At 49.1% G+C, this 26,004-nt stretch overlaps 1 protein-coding gene across 6 annotated transcripts in view; it reads left to right on the top strand.

Annotated features, from left to right (window-relative positions):
• L1CAM (L1 cell adhesion molecule) overlaps positions 1–26,004 on the top strand; it is a 791,676-nt gene that overhangs the window by 354,924 nt on the left and 410,748 nt on the right. For 4 of the 6 annotated variants that reach the window (XM_069645402.1, XM_069645399.1, XM_069645400.1 and 1 more), the window contains one exon: positions 9,359–9,437. The exons of 1 other annotated variant lie outside the window; for it this stretch is intronic. Coding sequence is in view for 1 of the 5 variants with exons in the window: in XM_069645398.1 (XP_069501499.1) it covers positions 13,368–13,382 (15 nt within the window). In the remaining 4 variants the exon portion in view is untranslated. Of the gene's footprint in view, positions 1–9,358; positions 9,438–13,143; positions 13,383–26,004 lie in introns of those variants that run through there. One more of the 6 variants, XM_069645398.1, reaches the window with a different exon arrangement.

Raw genomic sequence — 26,004 nt, 5'->3', positions numbered from 1 at the left:
AACCAGCTCTGGGTGTTTCAGGCATTTGAACACATTGAAGAGGAGCCGAACACAAAGAGTGACAGTGCTCAGGCTGTCACCAGGGCTCTGCTGATTTCTTCGGGACAAAACTGTTCTCAAGCGCCTCGTGCTTCAGGTCCAGGAGGGTGTGTGGTGGATCCTCAGCCACAGTGGGGGGGGGGGGGGGGGGGGGGCAGGGCCGGCCTTAAGGGCAGCAGCGCCCTGGGCGAAATAGTGCCCCCCCCCCCTCGGCCACCGCACAGCTCTGGTTAACAGAGGGCGGGGCGGAAGGGGGCGGGGCCAGGATGGGCAACTTTTTTTTTGTTTTTGTTTTTTTTAACCTCCTCGCCTTGGCGAGGAGGTTAAATAGGGTGCATTAGCACCCCATTGTCATTGAATGAGTCCGCCGCTGTGGGTGCATTCAATGGCAATGAGGCGCCTGCCACAACTCCAGCTCGGGGGAGCCCTTGAAAGACTCCCCCGAGCTGGCGTGTCGGGGGCTAATGGCACCCTGGGGGGCGTGGTGCCCCGGACGGTCGCCTGGCTCGCTGCCCCCTAAGGCCGGCTATGGTGGGGGTGGGGGATGGCTGGGATACATAAACAGTACTTCTAGGTTTCCTAGAACATCACCTAGCAGTGCGTCAACCCACAACCTCGCCTGGTGGACGAGATATAGACAACAGGAATGCCATGGCCACAAGGACAGGTTCCAATGTGACTGCACTGCACCAGGCTGTGCTTCAGGTAACACAGAGATCCCTAATGTAGCAGAAAGAGAAAAGAAATCAAAAGATTGTCTATGACAGTGTTGCAGTCCAAAATCAAAATAGAGATGCTTCCCCTAATCAGTACTCTAACATAGCACAACATCTTTGTATTCCTAGTACTGTGCCAAGTCTGGTACACGGTGATGGTTGAATAACTTTGTAGTGTTAAAGTCAGTAAAAACATGACTCTCATTGAAGTACCAAATATTTCTCGTTGATGCTCAAAACGTTAATAATCATTTTCTCCTATTCCACATTTGTTGTTCACACTCAAAACCTTAAATGGCAATGATATCCCTTGCCAATACGTGTTTCATGCACTACTCTTCTTCAGGGCATGTTTTTTTGCGTGATGTTAGTTGTAGTGAATCATACAAGTACACTTGAGTAAATAATTAAGCAGAGATTGAATGTAACCTTTTCCAATTAAACATGAGTTTTGGCTATAAAAGACACAGACATCGACAGGGGTGTTGCTAGGTCTGGAAAAGATCCGGAGCTACGCTAAAGTCGGGACTGTCGGGACTCGGGGCTAGCTACCTTTTTCGGATGTAGCCCCTGAACTTCTATACGGGGCGACAACCAAAAGAATCGCGGATATAGCCGGCCCCTCGTCCCCTTCTCGCACTCCCAGGAACGCCTCTGGACATCTATTCTCGCCAGTAACGTGTGTACCTTAATGCAACCTGCGTAATCCTCAATGGTTGTAATTGCTCCTCGCGAACAGTGTCCTTTGTTGGTTCCTTATGCTAATACCCTGGCAACTCGTGAGGGTCCAGTCATGTATTCACTGCATATTAGTAGCATATCTTGAGTTCCCCTCATAGGCTGGATCCAGCGGTTTCATCCTTCCTTTCCAGAAGCAAGACTCCTCCGCAAGGGAAGCCCATCTCCCAACAAAGGACGCTGTTCCAGCGGGGTAATTACAACCGCTCAACGTCTCTGTCAGAATACCACATTCAGCTGTTCACATCGAATTAAAGCAGGAACGTAAGGCAGGAACTGCGAAGGCAGTGTCAGCATTTTGTGGGAACCAACAGGGAAACACTATAATGGAAGGGAAGGCGGCTGAGGCTTAATCTGGCTTGACATGTGTGCAGTCTATTCTTTAGCTGGATCCTTTCAGAAACACGACTTCACTATCACACTCTCCTGAATGAGTGTGTCACTGGTAAGCGTGTTCATCTTGCAGTATGGTCGCTCTATTGGGTGCATGATGCAGGGTGACCCGTGTGTGAGGACCATGAGCCAAAGATCTTCCTGGATTGACTCTCGTATGAGGTTTGCAGGATCTCCTGCAAAGCTTGCGGGCCCGTCTGTGATGGACTTACCATTGCACTAATGTTGAGTCTTTACTTCGGGTGTTTTCAGACCCACAGCCTGGTCACTTCCTGGATTGCACTGCTTTCAAGGCCTTCACATCTTGTGCAGGGCACCAATAACTCAAGAAAGGGACATACTCATTAAGCCTAACAAAATGTTTTAGCAATACATGATGTATGACAAGTTCTTAGACTTCATGTAGAACAGGTGTCTGCAACCTTTGGATGTCCAGATGTTTTGCACTACAACTCCCATCATCCATGACAAGCATAGTCAATAGCCAGTTATCATGGGAATTGTAGTCCGAAACATCTGGAGAGTCAAAGGTTGCAGACCCGTGATGTAGAGGGATAGGTCATTCTAGCACTGTGCTTGGCTGGTGCCCTGTCCATGAGAACATGCTAAGTCACCAACGAGGCACCGAGTCAGTGAAAGATGTGTGGTCCCGCTACACCCATGCTGTGGCTCTGCGTAGATAGTCCACCTGAGCGAACTGCTTTGACGTGCACGACTTGGCCGTCACCAAGCTGCACCTCAGACAACAGGCAAAGACAACAGAGAGGAGGAGGGCAACAGAGACATGGTGGAGAAAGCACCAGGTGTGTAACCTGTCTCTAGGGTGGCAACCGACACAACCGAAAGACTACCAGGTGACTAGAATAACTCAGCGCCTAAGCCCCATGGGCCGGGCTGCCACAGACACCGACTACAGCTGCGGAAAGCTACTTCCTCTTGTTTAAAGGATTTGGACGTCAGATCATCCGTCTGAAAATACATAGAGCGCTGCAGATATATAAATAACATGGACAGGGACAGAGTGCTCCTGGGACAGCTCCATCACACAACGCTTCACACGTGTAAGAGGATTGTCACATCCCTCGTTATGGTTGCTCTGATAATCCTCATTAGCACCCTGGGCGGTGGTGCTGGCCAATCCGGAAGCGCAGAACACGGGCTGTAGTCTATGGTATAAGCCTGCATTCCAAGCTCCCCCATGGCTACACACCCCTCGCCCTTTGCCTCCCTTGCTCCCACCAACCTCCCCCATACCTCCTTTAAGAGCAAAGTGAAATAATTGTCTTTATAAACTGACCTTTCTTCAGGCTTCCAAGCCACGTCTGAATCAGGAGTCCGTATTCCGTGATGAACCAACAGTGAAGACAGACTCATGTTCCTGAAGTGGCGTCGCAGGACTGAATAAAGGTCTGTTTTAATTTTGTTTTAATTTTCAGATTGCCTTTTGCACCTGCGTGTAGTTGTTACTCGTGGGTGCTAATGGCGATAGGATCCTCGGCGTTGGGTCGACCCTGCTGCCTCTCGGGTCATATCCCGCCATTATATACCCCACCACCACTTGCACCCCAGTTTAGAATATGTTTTTTTCAAAGTGTCCCATTATTTTCTTAGGGAGTGGTTACAAGTTCAGCGTTATTAGCTCAGGTAATTCCCGCAAACGCAATGAGAGTTTCCACATGGGGTATTCATGCGGTGAATTGAAGGGTCAATGAAGCAGAATTTTTGCCAGCCAAGTTTGTTCGCTACATGCCTACTCGTTCTCTTCGATCACGAGGAACTGCTCCTCGGTTCAGATTAGCTTGAAAAGGGGCACGCGCCTTCTCAGTGGCTGCTGCCAAAACATGGAACGACCTTCCTCTTGTCTTGTGGGGGACCACAGACCATTTTGCTTTTCATCGGAAACGGAAAACAATGCTTTTCTAGATATGGTACAACCACAAATAATTTCTCATTTCTGCAGCGCTATAATGCCTCCGGGCGTACGTGCACTTCAATAAATTCAGTTAACATAACATAACATAACATAACACAACAATCTGAGCCATGCAGTCCTTTCAGTTATCTCCATTTTAGAGTGCCACGGGATTCCACCGGGAAATACCATTTACCACATGTGGAATTACCGCATGTGGTAATGGTCTATTTTCCTATTCTTAAAAAAAAAACAGTGGAATGCGGTACCTTTATTAAAATACTACTTTGCAAGCTTTCAGAACATATTTAATCTATACGTCACACTCCACAATATTTTGCCCGGAAAGATAGCAAAACAAAATATATGTTAGCCTGAAACACAAATCCTCCTTTCAAGATGGATTACTGCTTGCCTTCCTTTACATGTAACAAACACAGTTACGCCTCCAGAAGTTGGAGTATTGTTATCGCGAACACTGCACTGTGACACCAAGACCGCTCGGTGGGTGAATACCTGCGTGTCCGAGGTTCCACTTCAAGGACTTCCTGCCTCCCTTGAGACGTTGTTATAAAGAGACCCCTTGTGCAGCAAGAGCACACATAATGAAAGTGCCTGGAGAAGATTAAGTGTGCGGTGTGCGCTATGTGAACAATCATTGCTCTTGGAATTGCAGAAGGGGCGGGCGCCGGATTGATAATACGCAGAAACAGAGAGCCGCCCATTTCCAGAGAACCCAGAGCTCTCTGCGGGCAATAGCAAGAGTGTTAATACTAGCAACATCACTCTCCACTTTACAAGAGCTTATTTACAAAAAGAAATAACATGAAACACAACAAAAGTAAAATGGCTCGGATCCATGCAGGTTTGAAATACTAAATATTACTGTATTCGCCCTTTCATCATCCCTCGTGTTCATTTGACTCAGTGTCTCCTGGAAAAGAAGATTGTAGAGAAAGGATAAGCCCAGAGCTTTCAACTCAGTTTGTTTCACCAGTGCCTTCACCCTTGGTACCTGGTAAAAAATAATTCTGCAGTGAAGATGTGTCCAGACTGGACCCACCAATGTAGGCCAGTGCTGCATAGCAACACCCATGCTGCTTTCAACCTTGATGCCCAGGGAAAATAATGGCAGGACACAGTAAATAAATATGTCCAGACTGGACCCACCAATATGGACAAGTACCATGCAAGAACCTTCATGTTACATTAGTCCCCAGATGCCCAGTAAAAAATGCCATACCACAGTGAAGATTTGTCCAGCCTGGACCCACTAATGTGGGCCAATACCACATAGAAATACTTATCATGCTGCCTTCAACCTTGATGCCCAGTAAAATATGCCATACCACACTGAAGGTTTGTTCAGACTGGACCCAGCATTGCGGGCCAGTACTACTTAGGAACACTGGTTATGCTGCCTTCACCCTTGCTGCCCAGTAAAAAAGGCCCTGGGCCTCATTATAAGTTTGCCGGTCCGGGAACTACGGCACCGGTAAGCTTGCTGGTACCTTAGTTCCCGGACCTGCAGACTACCAGTTGTTCTCGCAGGTGCCTTTCTGCCCACCAGGTCGGACCTGGCGGGCAGAGCGGCACCCGGGAGCTCAGCATGTCGGATGCACCGGCAGCGTTCATAACGGTGCTGGTGCATCCAACCTCCAGATTGCCATTGAGCCCTATGGGGCTCACATTGGAATGGGGAAGACATTTTCCCGGTGCCCAGGAATGGGCAAATACCATGTCTGGCAAGGCTGTAATGACCCGGTAATTGCCCATTTCTGGGCGCCGGAAAAAATTAAATACCGGTGGCATATCAAGCAAGGAAATGTCCAGACTGAGCCCACCAATGTGTACCAGTACCACGTAGGTACACTCGTTATGCTGCCTTCAACCCTGTATTTCATTTTTTACTGGGCATCAACTTGATGGCCAGTAAAATATGCCCTGGCACAGTACGAGCTCCTTCCCGCCCCTTCTTCCCTTCTACCCTCAATAGCATTAATAGAGTATTCATTCTTCATTCACTCTCACATTCACAAACAATCAATCGCATTCATATTATTCGGCATTCATTCTTCATTCACTCTCACATTCACTCTCACATTCACTCCCACATTCACACACACACGCAATGGCATTCATAAGGCATTCATTCTTAATACACCCTCACGTTCACAAACACGCATCAGCATTCATATACACATTTTTTATTTTCTTTTCTTATCTGCAGCCCTGCTCTGGAATCTGGTCCTCTCGGCTTTTGCGCTGCCTGCTGCATTGAAGGACCTTCAGCTCCCGCTCAGCATACAACAGGAACCAGGAAGCAGAGAGTGCTCCCTGGATCCTGCATATGTGCACTGGAGCCGGACAGCCTCCATCTCACCACCCCTTGATCCCTGGATACGTAGGGAGGTGCAAGAGTGCTCGATCGCACGTTCAAGCCTGCAGTACCCCAACCTGCATCTCCAATGGGAGATGCAAGGCTGGGGTTCTCCAGCCTTGCAGGGCTCATTGGGTAAAGGGAAACCATGTTTCACATTGAAGGTTTAAGCCAGCCCATGAGTGTATCTGAGGGAGTATTCAGTGCTTACATAAGGCTGGCTCGGCTCCGCTATATTGGGCGACGATACGAGTGGGTCAGCTCCACCTCACCCATTATGGACAAGCTGCCTCTGTGTTTGTCTGTTGTGGAAGGTTCTAGAGTGCAACAGTATTGTGCATGTATATTTCTGCAGCCTGGCCTCCCCACTCTCCACTTTCTCAAAGCCCTGGTATCGCCCACCATCAAATACACTGTGTAAATTTCAATAAACTTAATAATGAAAAAAAAAATACACTGTAGAACCCAGTCCGATACTGAATCATTGGTCAAGCATGGAGCAGGATATTTACTAGCTTCCATATTCGCCAGTCCACCTGAGTGTGATAACAATACTAGTTCCTGGACCATCTCCTTTGGAAACATGTTTTTCAGTTAAAAATGATGCACTTTTGTGGTGAAAGGGGATCAGTGCGGATTCATCCCGAATAGGTTGACTAGAATGAACATTAGACGTCTTCCGTGGTCTTGGAGGGGCGAAGACGACGCAGCGTCCAGTAAACAGCTTGAGGCTGGATGCACAAAAAGCCGCTGATTCCATTCAACGCGTATCGTGGTGGTGGTGATCGTGGTGTTACCCATGCTATTCGCCCTGGCCCTCGAGCCACTGGCTGAGTGGATTAGGGAGGACCAGGGTTTGTGTGGTCGGGGGGAAGGGAGGAGTGGATATCGTTGTACGCAGACGATATTCTGCTGTACGTGACCAACCCAAAGACCTTGATACAGAGAATTATCACTATCCTAGAGGAATTTGGATCGTACTCGGGGTTGAGGATCAATTGGGATAAATCTATTCACTATCCGGTGCATTGGGTAGATGGAAACCGAGGTCAATATCCACTGTTAAAAAATGAAGAGAATGGATTCCGGTACTTAGGGGTGTTTGTCCAAAGGGATGAAATGGCCTTCGCTGGGATTAAGATGACGAGTGATGTAGTGACCACTGAGGGGAACAGACCCTTTCAGGGGTTGAGGGAGAAGTGGGGGATGCCAAAACAAGATCATTATAAGTACTTGCAACTTAAACATGTTCTGGCACCACACATAAACAGAGGAAATGAGATCCCACAGGCTTCTCCAGTCGAGCAGAATGTACTGGACGGAGACATTAAGCAGATCTCAACCCTCTATAAGGCCTTCATTCATAACTCAGTGACACAACTAGGCATGTTTAAGGAAAGATGGGTCAGGAACTTGGGGGTAACAGAGGACAACGAATGGGAGGAGGCCCTACAATACCCCAGGGAGGTGCCATGGTAGCCCGCCTGAGGTTGATACAATTCAAGTATTTGCACAGGGTCTACTACTCCAGGGACACACTAAAGAGAATTTGGAAGGGGGAGGATACCTGCCCCATATGTAAGACCCACAGAGGGGCCTATTACCACATGGTGCAGCAATGCCGGAAGTTGGAGAGATACTGGGAGGGGGGCTGACGAGAAGCAGAAGGGATTTGGGGGAGGCCAATACATTGGGACCCCAAGGGAACATTACTTGGGAATTGGGGAGAGGTATAAATGGACAGATACGATAAGGGTTTCATGAATATAGCATTTATAGCGGGCAAAATGGGCGATAGCAGAACATTGGATGAGTTTGGACACCCCAGCAGTGGGAGTGTGGAGATCAGGGATGGATGTTATATAACGATGCGACCAGGTAGTATACAAGCAAAGGGGATGATGCCCAGAGAAACATGAACACATCAGGGGGAAATATGGATGAATGGGGGAAGAGTGGGATTGGGCAGAGGGAGCGGGGTATAGGAAGCAGGGTGGGAAGGAGTCCAGGTTCGGGAATTCGAAAAGGTGTAGGAGATGATCAAGGTGAATGGGAGGGGGAAGGGGACGGAAGGAAGAGGGGTTGGAAGCTGCGGAGCAGGGGATACCGGTGTCAATGTTTTAACGTTGAATACTTTTCCATGATCATTGCAAAACTTAATAAAAAGTTTTAAAAAATAAATGATGCACTTTTGAGTCTTTTCTGAATTCTAGCACCGTCGTGGTGCATTCACTGCTGCCAGGTCGCCAGCAGACGCATTGTCTTCCGGCATGTTTGCTAACCTGGTGCTCTTCTGTCTTGCTTTGCCTACAGCATCCCTTCACTTCCGGCATGTTTGCTAACCTGGTGCCCTTCTGTCTTGCTTTGCCTACAGCATCCCTTCACTTCCGGCATGTTTGCTAACCTGGTGCTCTTCTGTCTTGCTTTGCCTACAGCATCCCTTCACTTCCGGCATGTTTGCTAACCTGGTGCCCTTCTGTCTTGCTTTGCCTACAGCATCCCTTCACTTCCGGCCTTCACTTCCGGCATGTTTGCTAACCTGGTGCCCTTCTGTCTTGCTTTGCCTACAGCATCCCTTCACTTCCGGCATGTTTGCTAACCTGGTGCCCTTCTGTCTTGCTTTGCCTACAGCATCCCTTCACTTCCGGCATGTTTGCTAACCTGGTGCCCTTCTGTCTTGCTTTGCCTACAGCATCCCTTCACTTCCGGCATGTTTGCTAACCTGGTGCCCTTCTGTCTTGCTTTGCCTACAGCATCCCTTCACTTCCGGCATGTTTGCTAACCTGGTGCCCTTCTGTCTTGCTTTGCCTACAGCATCCCTTCACTTCCGGCATGTTTGCTAACCTGGTGCTCTTCTGTCTTGCTTTGCCTACAGCATCCCTTCACTTCCGGCATGTTTGCTAACCTGGTGCTCTTCTGTCTTGCTTTGCCTACAGCATCCCTTCACTTCCGGCATGTTTGCTAACCTGGTGCTCTTCTGTCTTGCTTTGCCTACAGCATCCCTTCACTTCCGGCATGTTTGCTAACCTGGTGCTCTTCTGTATTGCTTTGCCTACAGCATCCCTTCACTTCCGGCATATTTGCTAAACTGGTGCTCTTCTGTCTTGCTTTGCTTACAGTAACCCTTCACTTCCGGCATGAGTGCTAACCTGGTGCCCTTCTGTCTTGCTTTGTTTGCAGTAACCCTTCACCTGGAGGCCCGCACACAGAGCCTGACTCCAGGCAGCCAGTGAGGACAGGAGAGGAGGACACTGCGGCGGTAAGCAATGGCCCTCTGAGAGCTCCAGGCAGTCTCTGATCTATTGTTCCCATCCAAATGTTATGCGAATTTGTAAAATGTGGCGCGCACAATGGAAGTGCCCCCAGAACTCTGGGGAGGCAGTAGGAGACAAGGATTCAGCTAGTGAGAACGTCGGGAAAATCAGGTTGAAAATGTCCCTGGGTGGGGGTCTGGAGAGCACATTTCAGTTGCTGCGTGGTCACTCGAGGCTTTGACGGCCAGCATGTTGTGCTCTTTTGATCTGTTGATTAGGAAACCAGCAGTGACCACAGGTTCCATTAAAGGAAAGCACCATCTGGTGCTCACGAGTTGATGTGTCCTTGAGATGCATAGTTCTTGGTAATGATATTTGGTTTTATACTGTGCATAGTAGCCATTTGCATGGCCTCTTGGCACTCTCGTGGACGGTAGTGCCTGAAATAAGGGTCCTTGGTTAGGGATATGAAGTGCTAACCCTTGGGATTCCCGGTTCTTGTTCATTAACTGCAGTCCTTGGGTAACAGGGGCTCTTAATATAGGAGTACGGTCTTTGGGAGGCACAATCCTGAGATCTACAATGATCCTTGGTCCTGGACTGCTGCTCATGTTATGCTGGTCCTTGGTCCTGGGCTGCTGGTCCTTGGTCCTCGGCTACTGACCCTGAGATGCTGGTCCTTGGGCCTGGACTGCTGCCCCTGTGATTCTGGTCCTTGGTCCCAGGCTGCTGTCCCTGAGATGCTGGTCCTTGGTCCCGGACTGCTGTCCCTGTGATTCTGGTCCTTGGTCCTGGGCTGCTGTCCCTGAGATGATGGCCCCTGATCCTGGACTGCTGCTCCAGTGATGTTTGTCCTTGGTCCTGGACTGCTACACCCCAGTGATGCTGGTCCTTGGTCCTCGGCTGCTGTCCGTGAGATGCAGGTCCTTGGTCCTGGACTGATGCTCCTATAAAGCTGGTCCTTGGTCCTCGGCTGCTGTCCGTTAGATGCAGGGCCTTGGTCCTGGACAGATGCTCCTATAAAGCTGGTCTTTGGTCCTGGGCTGCAGTACCTGAGATGCTGGTCCTGGGTCCTGCGACTGCTGCCCCTGAGGTGCTGGTCATTGGTCCTGGGCTGCTGTCCCTGAGGTGCTGGTCCTTATTAATGGGCTGCTGTCCCTGAGATGCTGGCCCTCGTCCTGGGCTGCTGTGATTAGATGCTTGTCCTTGGTCCTGAACTGCTGCCCCTGAGGTGCTGGTCATTGGCCTGGGCTGCTGTCCCTGAGGTGCTGGTCCTTGGTCATGGGCTGCTGTCGCTGAGATGCTGGTCCTTGGTCCTGGGCTGCTGTCCTTGAGATGCTGGTCCTTGGTCATGGGCTGCTGCTCCTGTTATGCTGGTCCTTGGTCATGGGCTGTTGTGTCTGGGATGCTGGTCCTTGGTCCTGGGCTGCTGTCCCTGAGATGCTGGTCCTTGGTCCTGGGCTGCTGTCCCTGAGATGCTGGCCCTCGTCCTGGGCTGCTGTGATTAGATGCTTGTCCTTGGTCCTGAACTGCTGCCCCTGAGGTGCTGGTCATTGGCCTGGGCTGCTGTCCCTGAGGTGCTGGTCCTTGGTCATGGGCTGCTGTCGCTGAGATGCTGGTCCTTGGTCCTGGGCTGCTGTCCCTGAGATGCTGGTCCTTGGTTATGGGCTGCTGCTCCTGTTATGCTGGTCCTTGGTCATGGGCTGTTGTGTCTGGGATGCTGGTCCTTGGTCCTGGGCTGCTGTCCCTGTTATGCTGGTCCTTGGTCATGGGCTGCTGTCTCTGGGATGCTGCTCCTTGGTCCTGGGCTGCTGTTTCTGAGATGCTGGTCCTTGGTCGTGAGCTGCTGCTCCAGTGATGCTGATCCTTGATCCTGGGCTGCTGTCCCTGAGATGCTGGTCCTTGGTCCTGGGCTACTGTCCCTTAGATGCTGGTCCTTGGTCCTGGGCTGCTGTCCCTGAGATGCTGGTCTTTGGTCATGGGCTGCTGCTTCTGTTATGCTGGTCCTTGGTCATGGGCTGCTGCTCCGGTGATGCTGGTCCTTGGTCCCGGGCTGCTGTCTCTGAGATGCTGGTCCTGGGCTGCTTCCCCTGTGATGCTGGTCCCTCGTCCTGGGCTTTGGACATGTGCTATGACAGGCCACGCTGTGGTCAGTGAAAATAATGTCTAGTTTCTTGAGAAGGGTCAAGCCCTGGCCATTAGTGCCACCTGTCTAGTTCCTTGGTGGATTCATGGAAGGCAGATGTCTTCTGGTTTATGTGCCTTCTACTTGCTTGTCCAGTTCTCCATGGATGGGCATGCCCTGTATTTAGCTGCTTCCCATATTGTTCCTTGTCCTGATCTCTGCAGATGGGTCACACCCTGGTCATCATAGATTTCAATCTTGACTGGTACCTCGGTCTATGTGTCTTGGTCATGCCGGGCTGTTGAACGTTTCTTTCACAGACTGCACTGGTCATCGTTGCAGCTTGTCCCCTTTCTCTGGAGGGCCATGCCTGGGATGCCCAGCATTTTCTGGCAGTTCTTTCACAAATGGACTGCACCAAGAGCATTCATGCTCAGGGCTTTAAGTGGGCCGGGGCCAGCCAGGGTGGAGAGTCTCCAAGAGATGTTTGTGTGCCAGAGTACTGCTGGGGCTTCTTCACTCCCCTGCTAGTTGCACACAGCATGATTATAGTCAGGGCACCGTAAAGGACATACATGCAGGGAATCTACCTGCTTAAGTAGAACAGCCAGCACCTAACTCCTTTAAGGTTAAGTACTGCATTGTACATATGACTTATAGTTTGTTGTCACTTTACTGATGGGATGTTAAATGAAATAAGCAAAAAGGCCAGTGTGCATACTGCTCCCAGAAAAGTTGGAGGCTTGAATCATTGTCACGGATATGTCATATATAAAAAAATGGGTGTTCATTATTATGTTCCCACAATGCTCTTTGATTGTATGCAAAGCACCAGTTTAAATGAGTGCTATTTGTCTTTATCCCCTTTCTCAGAGGAGCCCCCCTGGCAGAATTCAGAGTACGCTGAAGATGTCAGGGATGCGTTAACACCCTGACGCCCGGCTTTGGCCAGCCAAGGCATGTGTTTTGAGTAGACTGGTGCCTCCCTATGGAATATATGCACATTACTATCCCTTCCTTGTAGGGTGTGGATAGCTGCACAATAGCACAGGTCAGGCAGGCAGAAGGGGGGCTGGAACCCTACAGGAGCAGTAAGAGCTACTAAGCACACAGGTATTGGGCCAGTTATTTACAGAACGAGGGTGATTTACTCACTGCTCCATCTGCTTAGATGCTGAGTCAGAAAAGGATTTAGTTACAGCCAGGAGTTGATCTAGAAATTGAAAGAGAGAAGGTCTTTTTACAATATGCTGATTCGACGCAAACAAGACCACCTAAGACCACGGTGGGCGGTCCAAACTACATGTTTGCAGGGCTTTGTGTTGTATTGTTTGCTTGGGGCAGGTGGCCTTTGCCTGTCACCGCCGCCTCCTTTAGGCCACGCCCCCTTTCCGGGGCCCCCTTGGATTTCTTGTGCCACTTTAAGCACTGCCGGTGGGGGCCACGCCCCGGCGGCGCGGGCTGCCTTATTTTCTGTGCCCTCTCTGGAGCCTGTCTCCCTCCCCGGCGGTTACCAAAAGGCCACGCCCAAGCAGTCGCGCCAGCTTCTCTGGAGAGGTCCCTCCCGTTCGGATGTGGGAGCAGCGATGTGAGAGGGCCGGGAGATGAGGGGCGCCGGTGACGTGCTCTCCAGGCTCGCACTTATTCCGCCTCCCCGAGCTTGCTAATGGCGCCGCGGCTGGGCCTGATCGCCGCAGGGGGCGCCTCGGCTTGTCTGGGGGGACCAGGCAGGCACAGAGCCCCCGGTGTCTCGTCCTCCCTCCTCCACAGTGTCTTCTGTTGACAGCCAGTCAAACGGCTCAGCAGGTTAATGCGCCTTTTGCAGGTATCTCTTTGTTACCAAAACATCGGTGTGAAATGAGCAAAGGCAGGGATACTAACACATGTTATTCCCAGCACGGTATCAAATATGCTTTTTTTTCCCCTCCCTGCATATCGCCGTCTTTAGCAATGATTTTGTAGTACTTTCGTCTTGTGCAAAGGTGTATTGGCTACACAGCTCGAGTCCCCAACAGACCGGCATCTGTTGTCTGGTGCACAGTGAGATCGTTAATCTTTGGGGGTCGTGGGGGCAAGAGTGGTGCCTTCTTTCTTTTACCGCGCTGGTCAATGGGCCGGCTCTTGCTGGTCTGAGATCGGCATTGTATGTCTGGCCGGATGTCGGGCCCAGCCTGCCTCAGACCTGACAAGGCTTTATCGAGCTCCCAGCTTCGCGAAGGGAAGCTGGGGCTCAGTGATCTAATCTGCTCGGCGCCCCTTTCCCCAGACGTCATCTGCACTGTTTTCTTTCTTCTGGCCTGAAAGACACACCACAGGAATCAATGGGCCATGACTATCACTGGGGCGGGGGCCATCACTATTAAAAGCAGGCTTCCTACATGACGTGTACACTATTGTTTTCTAAATGTGCATTTTACACTGTCATAGAAAAAAAAAGAAACTAATTTCCAAACTCAAAAATGCTTCTTCACTTGTATTCACTAGTTTTCTTTGAAATGTGCTTCTTTTTTGTCAGACTACGACACGCATACCCTGTAATGTTTGTGCCACTCCCTTTGTGTTTTATCACAGGTTATATTTATCAAGATGTTATATGCGTGTTAAACTGCTTAATCATAAAGGCTTCTGTTGGGCTGACAGCAGTTATTAGGAAATTAAATTGTGGGTTCATGATTGCCAACATTTGATTTTCACTACAGGGGCAGAAATACCCCCACCTCAGCCCTGAACATAAGCGACCAGCCCAACCCATGCCCTGGCAAAATACAATTTATAACACTTGTTTTTTATAAGGAATTGCAAAAAGTCATACGATTAACAACCGGTTTTTAATATATAACATCTCAGCAACTGTCTCTCAACCTGCTGAGCTACCTTGGTGGATTTCTACTGTAGAGCGTGTCTATGGATCCCTTGATGTACTAAAAATCACTTCATTAGCAGCAGTATTTTGGGTGAGCCTCTGCCATGGTAGTGATATAAAAGTGGAATTGACGTACAGTGTGGTGTTTGGAAAGAAGCAGCATGAAAGAAACGTCACCATTTAAAAACTATTGTTTTGACCATTTCCTTGGAGCGGAGATCAACTGCCAGCTACGTTCCCTCATTCAGACTCCACCCCCACCCAGCACTTGTCAGATCCCTCTTTAAATGTTTTCCATTTCCACGTCTGACCACCACCCTTTGTCATTTTCTTCCACAGTCTTATTCGCCATGTCTGTTCATCTTTCCTGTCTTTGTTCGCCTCCCCATCACGATCTCGCCCAGCCACTGTCCTCTGCTATTTCTGATTTGTCTTGTATCTTCCTACAATATCAAGTGTGTCTCTCCCTTTTCCTCCGCCTTTCTCATCTCTCTTCCCATCCATCTATCCCTCGGCTCTTATTCCCTTCATAACCATATCCCTCCCGCTAGCATGTTTGCTGGTCTCTCTCCGCTTTAAATGCCCCCCTCTCTTTGATTTTGCTCCCCTGTCTATCTCCCTCCTTTCTCATTTGACTCTGTCATCTCCATCTTCTCTCTCATAATATCACTGTCAACCCGTGGAGGGATATTGTATTGTCTTGTACATGTCATTTATATAGTGCCTTTTACCAGTATTATAGTCTCAATGCACTGTTAGTGGGTGGGAACACCCTCGCAGTACCGAAGTCCAGAGTGTTGGAGGTTATGGAGTAAGATTAGGATGCATGTGCGCATTTTGGCAAAATAAGACTTAGCAGGGCTGGCCTGGAAACCCATTTGGTCAGGCGTGTGGATGGGTGCTGAGAGGAGTCGGGAGATGACGTGAGTGCTAGAAACTCGATATGTGTTCAACGTGCCTGCGTTTGTCGTAGGACTGCACTGCATTCTGATGTCAGAGGTGCTGAGGCATAGTCTGGTGTAAGTAGGCAGAGAATTATGTGACCAACAGGATGGAAATTTGTACTAGTCCTGGCTGTAATCTAATGTGTTTGGGTAGCCATGCCTGGAGCCAGTGTCCACCGGCCCGAAAGTCACACCCAAGACACAAAGGGTCTCTTCTCTCTTCTCTCCCCTGTGGGATGTGCCCAAGAGTTCAAGGTGGAAAAGTAGAAATCGCCCCAAAGCAAGGGAATAAAGTGAAAGCATGGCCAGCACATTCCATAGACTTTGGATGAATCCCAATGTGAGGTACACGCGAACATCCAGAGCTTCAAGCCTTTCATATTTCTGCTTTATTAATTCATTGGGTGATCTTCTTTAGGGAATGGGAGCCTGAATCGCCATTCCTTCCAGGATCCGGTGGAAGGATGGGCCAGTCGTTTACATGGCATGTTGCACAATTCTCCAAGAGTTGTGTGTAGTTAAATACATGGCTGTCTTCTGGCTGCTTGAAGGGTAACCTCTGCCTAAAGACAATGAAAGAAAACTCTGCACAATCCTCCTCTGATTTAGTTTTGCAGCCGGGTGCTGACATCCTGCTGGAGAGAGCACGCGCCCTATTATTATCAGGGCTGTAGGAGCTGGGTGGCTGTGAGTAATAAGAAGGTGTGCTGTGTAGGGGAGTGCACTCTTCCATCTCGCTCTGCCTGACATGATGTCATCATCTGAACTTAAACAAAAATGGGGTCTGTTTCAGGGTGCTTTGCATCTTCTGCGACAGAGTTTAAGACGAGAGGCAGCTGTGGGTTTCAGGCGGTAGGCAGTTTGGCAAGCGAGGCTGGATGGATGGCTACGGACTGGCCTAAACAGCGGCTTGGGGTCAGGAATCATCTCAGTGCAGCTCTTCCATCCGCCTTTGGGGTTTCCCCCAATAAGCCCAGTGTGGAAAATGACATTTACTGTCGGAACTCCCACCTCCTTTGTGGAGGAGGACAGCGGGGGGAGTGGTCAGTGATGTGGGTGTGACTGAAGGGAGGAGCCCCGGCTCGAGCTGATGACCTCAAGGAATGAATCAAGTGCAGGAGTGAAATTTGCATATGCGCAACAAGCATTATGGGAACATAAGAGTGACTGCATCATTTTGTATATAAATTATGCCTGTGGTAGTGATTCAAGCATTACGCCCATCTTAGTAAGCAATGCACACTGTGCTTTGTTCATTTAATTTTCCAAATTGCGCACCCCACGAGAAAAAAGGTATGTAAAATATGAGACATATGTTCCCCTTTGGAGAGTGTGAGGGCTGTGATGGTGAGACGGGTAATGGATGAGTGGCAGGAGAGGTGGGTGAGTGGGGTGAAGGGCAGGTGGATGTTTGGTGTTCGTGGGAAAGTGTCAGTGAAGGTGGATGCGGGGAGTCTGGAATGGAGGAGGGGGGAGGAGGTGATGCTGAATCGGTTGAGGATAGGGCATGTGGGACTGAATGACTGTCTGTTTCGAGTGGGGAAGCGTGAGTCGAGGGACTGTGCGGTGTGTGGGGTGCCTGAGACAGTGGGACATTTTTTGCTTAGGTGTGAGAGACATGTTGATGAGAGAGAATTGATGAGGGTTCGGTTGACTGCGCTGGGTGTGGATGAGCTGAGTGGGAGGGCTTTGCTGGGAGGTGACGGGGTGAGAGGCAGGAGGAGGAGCAGTGTGATGTTGGATTTTGTGAGGCAGACGGGGCAGTGGGAGGAGTTGTGAGTTTATGTGTGCTAAGCATTGATTGGTGGGTCTGGTGCACATCATCCTTTAGGATGGGGAAGCGCCTGCGTGGGTCCGCCCACGCCTCCGATAATTGAGAAGAAGAAGGAGAGTGTGTGGTTGTGGATGTGAGGCTTCGTTTGTATGGTATAGAGCTTCTGAAGTTTATAGGTAACAGAACAGATCTGGGAGACTGCAAGCCAGTGCAAGGGATTTGGGCCTAGATCCTCCATAAACGGTACTCCGGCAAGACAAACTTTGCTGATCCGGCACAATACCTCTCCTGCATAAACCCATATATTGTTAAAGTTTGGACCCACAGAAGCTTACGAGCCACCATTGCATTATTACTCCCACCTCCTGCAGTGAACTGTGTTTTGGGTCCTGGGGCTCCTGGGGCAACCCTGCAGGTTGAAGATGCATAGTTTCCAGCTAGGTTAAAACAGTTACAATGAAGCACAAATACAATGTTAGTCCACTGCCAAATGTGTTGTAAGGGAGGAGTCTTAACCCTTATTGCCTTGGTGATAGTTGCATAGGCGCTAAACAACCCCTTCAGCCGATGCGCCTACAAGCGCCATTGGGCCTCCCAGTGAATGAGTCTTGCTTCAGTTTCCCCCATCAGAGCAAAACTGCACCAAGTCCAGCAAGGCGCTACTTGACTTGAAGAGGTAACGTTGCAAATCACATTTGAAAATCCCATCACCTGGCGATGGTGATTGGCCAGCCCTTCACCTTAGGTAGGGTCACAACACAAGAGCAGTGTATGACCCTGGGCAGGACAGCCAAGTTATGAATTTCCTGGGGGGTGCTGGCAGCCCTACAGTTAAGAGGTATATCAGCTACTTTAACTCCCTAAAAATGGGCAAATACTCCTCCAAAATATAAATAGGGAGTACAAATACTCCCCACAAAAAAATAGGAAACAGACATGTAGAATCTTGCACCCCTGTGGAGTTACTTCACCATGAGGCTAGTAGTTTTGTCTAGTGTTACTGAATAAATATTCTTTAAAATGCACAATTTGCATCACATTTTTTTTTTTTTTAAAACTCCCCCTTGGGTACTACTCAAACGGACTGTCACAAAAGGAATGAATTGCCATTTGCAACTGTGGGCCACTTTTCCATTGGTCTCCGAGACAATTGTATGCCCCAGTCCCACCCTGCGCCTGGGCGTGCTAAGATCTCTGTCCAGGGTGCTGAATGCGCTCCGCTCCGCAGCTGAGCTCCATTGCGTATGCTCTATAGAAAGGAATACTCAGTCTGTCTTCGCTCAGGGTTCTTAGCCAGGAGTTTTTACTGTGAAGGCCGGATCACTGTTATAGCGGAAATTGAATCTTGTCCTTCCATCAGGGCGGGCAGCTCCCAGCCTCATCACTGCCACCTTGGATGCCGCCCTATTTCTGCAGACTTGCCAACTCAGCTATCATCTGGTGCAGCCCCAGCAGCTGGTAGAATAAAGGTGCAGGCAATCATACCTTTCCACCGCAGTGCACCCTCAACCGGTTCTCTCTATGGGACAGGTAGCCTCTGTGCTTGTGTGGACCATAAGTCACGACCTTCTGCCTTTCCTTCCCTGTAACCCAAAGACTTTCTGGGTCTTCCACTAGCCACCCCCAGACATTTTTACAGGAAAGGGATCGCACCTTGCCACCTGTCTACACCTTCCCTTCCCTTTAACCCAAGGGCTTTCTGTGTCCTCCGCTAGCCTCCCCCAGACACCTTCAAAATCAAGGGTTGCCACATTGCCATCTGTCTCCGCCTTTCCTTCCCTGTAATCCAAGGGCTTTCTGTGTACTCTGCTAGCCACCCCCAGACATCTTCGCAGGAAACGGTTTCCACCTTGCCACCTGTCTCCTCCTGGGCTTTGTGGAGAAAAAGGAGACTTTTGATTTGCCGAATAGGGCTGGGAAAACCCAAAATCACACCACAGGCAAAAATAGCGAGAGCTTTACCGAGGTGATACCATACGGCCAGTGGACAGGCTAAACGGCTTTTACAAACTCTGTACAAAAACATTCCCACCAAGATAGTGTATTTGGCAAGAATCGTGAACAATGGCTGCTCTGCTGGAGGCCAGATTTGCTATAACATGAGCCAGACTGATAGGAAATAATATGAACAGTGGTCAGACAGTTGCACCGAATAGCAAGAAGCATTTCATAGCAGGCAAATCTAATGCCACCCAGGTCTTAAGAAGCTGATCACCTCCAGAGTCAATGGAACTCCCCTAGTAGCAGAAATGTGAGCATGCCAGTGATGAGCAGGCCACAGGGTTTGGCAAAGCGCAAACCAGTCAAAAATAGTTGACGTGGAACAAAAGGGAGCCGCTTGGGAGCAAGCTCGAGGGTTGAACCGGAGAAGACCGCACCTGTGCGAGATTAGTGTGCTGACTGTAGGTAACCCGTGGGAACAAATCAAGTCCATTCTTAGAGGTTGGCAGGCAAAGGAATCCTCCCAGAGGCACAGAGACTATGACAGACACAAGAAGACTGTCCATTCCCCGCAGAGACCCAACAGGTCTCTCCTCATCCTATTACAAAGGTCTCACAGGCGTGATCTTCAACCATATCTCTAACCACCAGGAAGCCACCGACTCGGTGATCCCTTCCAATCCTGGTTCAGTCACCAGGTGGCACTGTGTGTGGCGCTGTGTTGCCTGATGCTCAACTCCTCTAAAAACTAAGGTGATCCCTCTCCGGCCCCCATTGCTTAACCCGTACCCCCTCGCTTATGCCCCCAAGGCTCACAATCTTGGGATTCTCCAGTTTCCCAAAGGCACTTCCTAACCATTGTTTTCACTCTATTTCTTCAGATGAAAGATGGAGGAAGGGAGGAGATTGGAGCCTAAACATGCACTGCACGTTGCCTCTTGGCTACCCACTTTTTGAGAGAAGGCCTTGTTAATAATGCCTGCACTATCCTGCCAACTGTAGACTATCACTTCTCAGGTTACAAAGTGATGGGAGAGGCCTGGTCAGAAGGGAAGGTGGGGAGTGTCATTGCAATATGGGTCTTTGTGAAATTACTGCAGAAATGCCAGTATATGCTTCTCCCCGTGCTGCGCTGGCTGAGCGAGGCTGAAGCGAGAGTCTGCTCCTCACCTGAGGTTCCTGTCAGTACTAGAGCCGGGCCAATGTATTCAGCCAAATTCTGAATCACGTGAATTCCGGTGATTCGGCTGAGCCAAACCTTTCCTGCCTTCCCCCAGGGTTGGGCGAGTTCAGGTTATGATGGCGTTACTAGGGCCTGGACAGTTGGCGTTCAGGATGATCTTGTAGGCAGTTGAGGCAGAGTTAGAGCATTGAAACTGAATTTAGTTGAGGGAGAGCTAGAACATTGAAATAGGACAGATTATCATTGTGTGACTAGTGGAGGAGAGACTCAAAGTGAGCAGCTTCCACGTGGCATTCCTTGCCAGTGGCTGGGGAGGGGTCCGTGTGTTAATATCCCCGCAGAAATATCCCCATACAAGAATGGTGGCATATTTCTGCTGCAATATTAACCCATTGAACCTGCAGGGGACACCCCTGCAACCTCCATATTATTTTTAAGGGAGCAGGGGACAGCCCCGCAACTCCAGCTCTCATGTATCCCCCAAAATGATTCCCACTAATAATATTGCATTGTGGCAATTCCCGACCACCATATATATGGCGATATTATTGGTGGGGATAATATTACCCGATACCCTAGTGAGTGAGGAGAACATATCAGAATTAAATGGAAGCTGTCAGGAGATTACATTAGGTGCCTGTAACCGAGTGTGGCAACTTTATTTTGTGATGGACAAGACAAAATACTAGCTGCCTAGATTTGTGATCAGACTACTAATTGTGAATAAATAAATACAATGTTTTGGATGCAAGATATTGCAGCCAGTGACTTTGACCGAGTGTGTCAACTATTTGTTATGGATGAGACAAAATTATAGTCGCAAAGATTTGCGATGAGACAATAAAAGTAGTTGTGATGAAAAAAAATCTTCAATTGTATGGTGGGGTGAGATTACATTATGTGACTGTAACTAGGTGTGCCCATTTTTGTGACAGATGAGATAAAAAATATATTGCAAAGAAAACATCTTAGAAATTGTTTGGTGGCAGGAAATGACATTCGATGGATGTAACCGTGTATGCCAACTTTTTGTGAAGGACGAGACAAAATACAAACTGTGCCGAAAAAATATTGGCCATTTTTGGAAGCAGATTACATACGCTGGCTGTCAGTGAGTGTGGCAACATCACAAAGTGGGTGCCACCCAAAGGATTTCACAACATTTTCTAACAGAGTTTCTGTTTTTGGTGGAAGAAGGAACAGTAAGGGAAAGGCTTTAAAATAAATCCCAAAGATGTCAGAAAGGGTTTCATATGGCCTTTCTTTTTTCTTTGTTTCTTCTTTTTTGGGTGTAAAGAGGAATGTTAAAGGGACGGGATTCAAGTGACAAACAATCGCAAAGCATTTCTCAAAGGGGTACTCAGGCTTCCAGATGCCAGCACAATTCAAGAAGCATGGCACAAACAGGGAATTAGATGAGAAAAAGACAACAAACAGTAACTGCTGGTGGCCGCAGCACAAGGCCTTCTGCGTTCCCCTGGTGTGGATCTGCCTTCTTCAGACCTCTAACATCAAGCAGAACCGACAAAGAATCCGGAAGTGAGCAGAGTCTATTATGTGGGCACCAAATGTGTCTACTAATTCTAGCATTCTGATTGACATGAGGCCTCTAATATAGTACCTAGAGTCTTTACTTTCTTGACCGCAGAGATAAGACAGTCATCTACTTTAAAGCTAGAGTAAGCTTGATTTAAGTTGTTCCTTGCAGAAATGGTGCCGATATCATGAGCCTGGTTTTATAGCTATTGACACACATCCAATTTTTAATCATCCATTCCTTGATGGATGAGTAGATACAGTTGAGACTGTCACAGAGCTCCGCTAAGGTCCATTATGAGTTGGAAGTCATAGTTGGTGAAATGGAGGCCCATTGTCTCCTGTTGTTTGCATATGGGTTTAATATATATATATTAAAGAGTGCTTGTGAGATTCAGGCCCCCTGCGGAACTCTACAATCAATAAGGCCTGAGTCAGAGTGTGCATTACCCCAGCAGATTCTATAACTTCTTCCACTCAGGAATGAGTTTATCCACTCAATGGTATGACTAGAGCCGTTCCCTGTGTTAGCAGGTGTTCTAAGAAAGCTTGAGTGGTCCAACACATCACAAGCGTCAGATAGATCTAATAAAATCTTGCTTTTGTCCAACCTCTCCAACATTTGGGACTGTAAGTCCAGCAGGGCGCATTCTGTCCCATGATTACTTCTAAACCCTGATTGCTTTGGGTGGAAAGCCATGGATGCCTCAAGGTGGGTCTGTAGTTGTGGCGTGGCCACCTTTTCTAAGATCTTCAGCAGGAAAGGAGTATTGGTGTGATTCACCTTAAATGTGCGGGGTCCTTCGGACTAAGCCCTGGTTTCTTTAGAAGGGGGTTACTGCCACTTCCTTAATAGCTGATGGCACATTTCTGTGTGTGAGGGAAGCGTTGGCAAATCTTGTAAGAAAAAGGGCAAAAATACTGCTGTTCTTTAGTGGACATGATGTAGGTCTAATACGAGCTACTGTTTTTACCATTTCTTGAAATGCAGATTTATTTAAAGGAGAAGCCTGGCAACATGCCTGTTTCCCCTTGATCATTCTTTTGCTCATGTTCACACGTTTCCCTGGGTCAGTCTGCCAGTTGGATTTTTAACAGGCCGGCAACACTTTATCTTGAAATGCTTTTGTACTTTTTTCACAGTCTGCTTTCGCTGGGGTAAATAACTGGGATAGGGCTGTTGGTTTCTCACATTTCCTATATATTTAAAAAAGGTTTTCTACAACTATTTCCTGCATTCTCAATGTGTTCATTAGTGAATCGTTTTTTTGCATCCAAGATTTCTTGCTTGTACGTTTTTTTTCCAGAGATTCCAGCTATTTCTATTTCTTGTTGATTTGGATGGTTGCACACCATCTTAAATCTCAAAGATGATCTTGCAGCTTTTTATAGCCTCCCCTTCCAATCACCCACCACTGGTACCTCTTAATGGACATGCCCAGGACTATAGCCACTGGCACACCCTCTCATTACCTGCAAACACTTCTGAGTCTTCAGCAATTTGCAGATCGCTGCCAAGCTGGGCTTTTTGACTGCTTGGGAATGGGCTTTATGTCCCAAGCACTCTATTGAAATAAACAACGTCAATCTAGCACCTGCGAGATAGGGCACAGGTTGCAATCCCGAGCAGAGGAGAAGTTAAAAAAATAAAAACAAAGGTGGCCTTACCTACCGTCTTGGAACCAAACTGAGGGTCAACTTTAGTGAAGGAACGTCGTACCCTTTAGTTCCCACCCACTTTGACCTCTGTTTTTATCTTGAAATCTTGCTACACAAAACTAGCTAATACAGGTGTTACGCTTTTAAGATGGATTGGTAGCAGATCAAAACACCCCAAGGTAATTTCCATTCCCCTACTTAACATCAAGTGTGGTGCAAACAAGCAGGACACGTGGTTTTAAAAGAATAGGGATGCAGGAATTGGAGGTCATGGCTGCTCTCTTGCATTACATCCTAGCAGAGCTGTTGAAAACCAGCTTTTCGACCACCAGCCCCTCTTCCTGCCCCCATGCCCGTCCTCCTCAGTATATGTCTGATTGCAGTATGGCCTTCTGTCTACTCACCTGTGCTCTTCCAGTATCGGAACCCGGGCACAGCTTTGCAGTGCACATCAAGTACTGCCCTGCGGCTAGTGCATTCACTAAATGTCTTCCCTTGTGAACTGACATTCACGCACACTGATATCAGTGCACCTCAGACGTGCAGCACCCTGGATATTTCAACCCTGAAACCCAGACAGAGTTGCGCTAATAACTACCCACACATGACCTGCACCACACCCTATACCAACACACCCCTGCTCATAACCCCACCCATGACCCACTCACCCCTTACTGCCCTAATACTGAAACCCACACACAACTCTGCTAATAACCCTGGCACATGACTTGCATCAGCCACTGTCATCCCAATCCTGAAACCCACAAGCAGCTTGCTGGTAGCCGCCACACATACCATGCGCCTCTTGGCTATTCCAACCCTGAATCCCACTCATTGATATGATATGATAGGTTATTTATAACACGCTTAATACCCATAGGTTTCTAAGTGCAGACCCAGGGATCGAACCTGTGGTGCTCCCTGTCGTCTTGCTTCCAAGGTGAGCACGTTGCATCTGAGCTATCCTCCCGATGTGCTAATAACTACTACCCTCACATGACCTGCACCACACAGCTCTGCTGATAACCATGACACGTGACCTACAGCAGCCCTTGCCATGCCAATACTGAAACCCACAAGCAGCTTGCTGGTAGCCCCCACACCTAACCTGCGCCCCAAGGCCACCCCAACCCTGAATCCCACTCGTCGATGTGCTAATAACTACCCACACATGACCTGAACCACACAGCTCTGCTGATAACCATGACACGTGACCTGCAGCAGCCCTTACCATCCCAGTACTGAAACCCACAGCCGCTTGCGGTAGCCCCCACACATAACCTGCGCCCCCTGGCTATTGCAACCCTGAATCCCACTCGTCAATCTGCTAATAACACCGCACACATGACCTGCACCAAACCTCAAACCCACATGCAGCTCTGCTAATAATCCCCACGCATGTCCTGCACCACAACACCGGCTTCCTATTCCACTAGCACTGGGGCAACATTCTGGTCTTGGAAACAAGACAACGCTGAGCAACACGGGTTCGAATCCTGGTTCTGGGCTAAGAGACTGGTCTCTGGCATTAAACGTGTTATAAACATGAATTCATTTCAAAGGTCGTGAACCGGGCGCAGGGGTCACCAAGATGAACTACCCTGAGGGAGAGCTCAATGGCCAAGCGCTCGCCCATCACACTCCCCCAGAGCAGAATCACCTGCCGCAATCACAGACTGTGGGGCCAGCACTCTTGCTGCGGCTTCAACACTTTTAATGCACTTTTGCGAGTACCACAGACTCCTCGGGGTCACCGCACTTCATGAAACGTTAGGGGCTTTGGCGTTGCTCTGCTAGAGACAACTTCAGGAGGTGGGAAGTTGGGGGGGGGGGGGTGGCAGGGCACCTGTAGAGGTGGGTGGCGGACAGGAGGCACAGGAGGACGAAGAGTGACGGAGGGACAGAGAAGGGATTGGGGAAACCCTGGGCGCTGAAGAAGGATGTAGAGGGCAGAATGGTGGGCCCAGGGGGTGGGGGGGGGCTGATGAAACATAGAGGTGGTAGATGAGGATGCAAATTGGTGGAGAGAGGGGAGCAGTAGGATAGCAAAGGCTAAAGGGACCGGGGGTTGAAGGGGAAGACCGAGAGAAAGAGCTGGTGCACCTGACAAATATGTATAGAGAGAGGACTTGTACAGGGTGAAGAGGTGGCTCAAGGAAGCAGAGAGGGACCAAGGCTGCGCCTGGTCGCCATAGAAACACTAAAGCTCCACAATTAGCAAACAGCACGTCGTTCATTCAGGGGCGCTCTGCATCCACTGGTGCCCTTGACTCAGGGCAGCACACAAAGGCCTTGCCTTGACCCTGCTGACACCTCCACTGTCGCTCATCCCCCGACCTCTTCTTCAGCCCCTCCACGCACACTCCTTCCCAGGAGGCTTGAAACTAGGGGGTCCAGGTAGGTGAGAAGCAAGCCATAGAGACCCGAGGAGACACGTGTGCCTCGGAGTGGACCTCGTCCCATGCTGAAAGCATAGGATATGCGCGAGATAGAGGCAATGTATAGCACGCGATGCAGAGATACCATGTAGCACGCATGAAATAGTCT

Source organism: Ambystoma mexicanum, chromosome 2p, assembly GCF_040938575.1.
Source record: "Ambystoma mexicanum isolate Mex_15411 chromosome 2p, UKY_AmexF1_1, whole genome shotgun sequence".
NCBI lineage: Eukaryota > Metazoa > Chordata > Amphibia > Caudata > Ambystomatidae > Ambystoma > Ambystoma mexicanum.
Note: the sequence above shows the minus strand (reverse complement) of the source record. Positions and strands in the feature narration are given on the sequence as shown.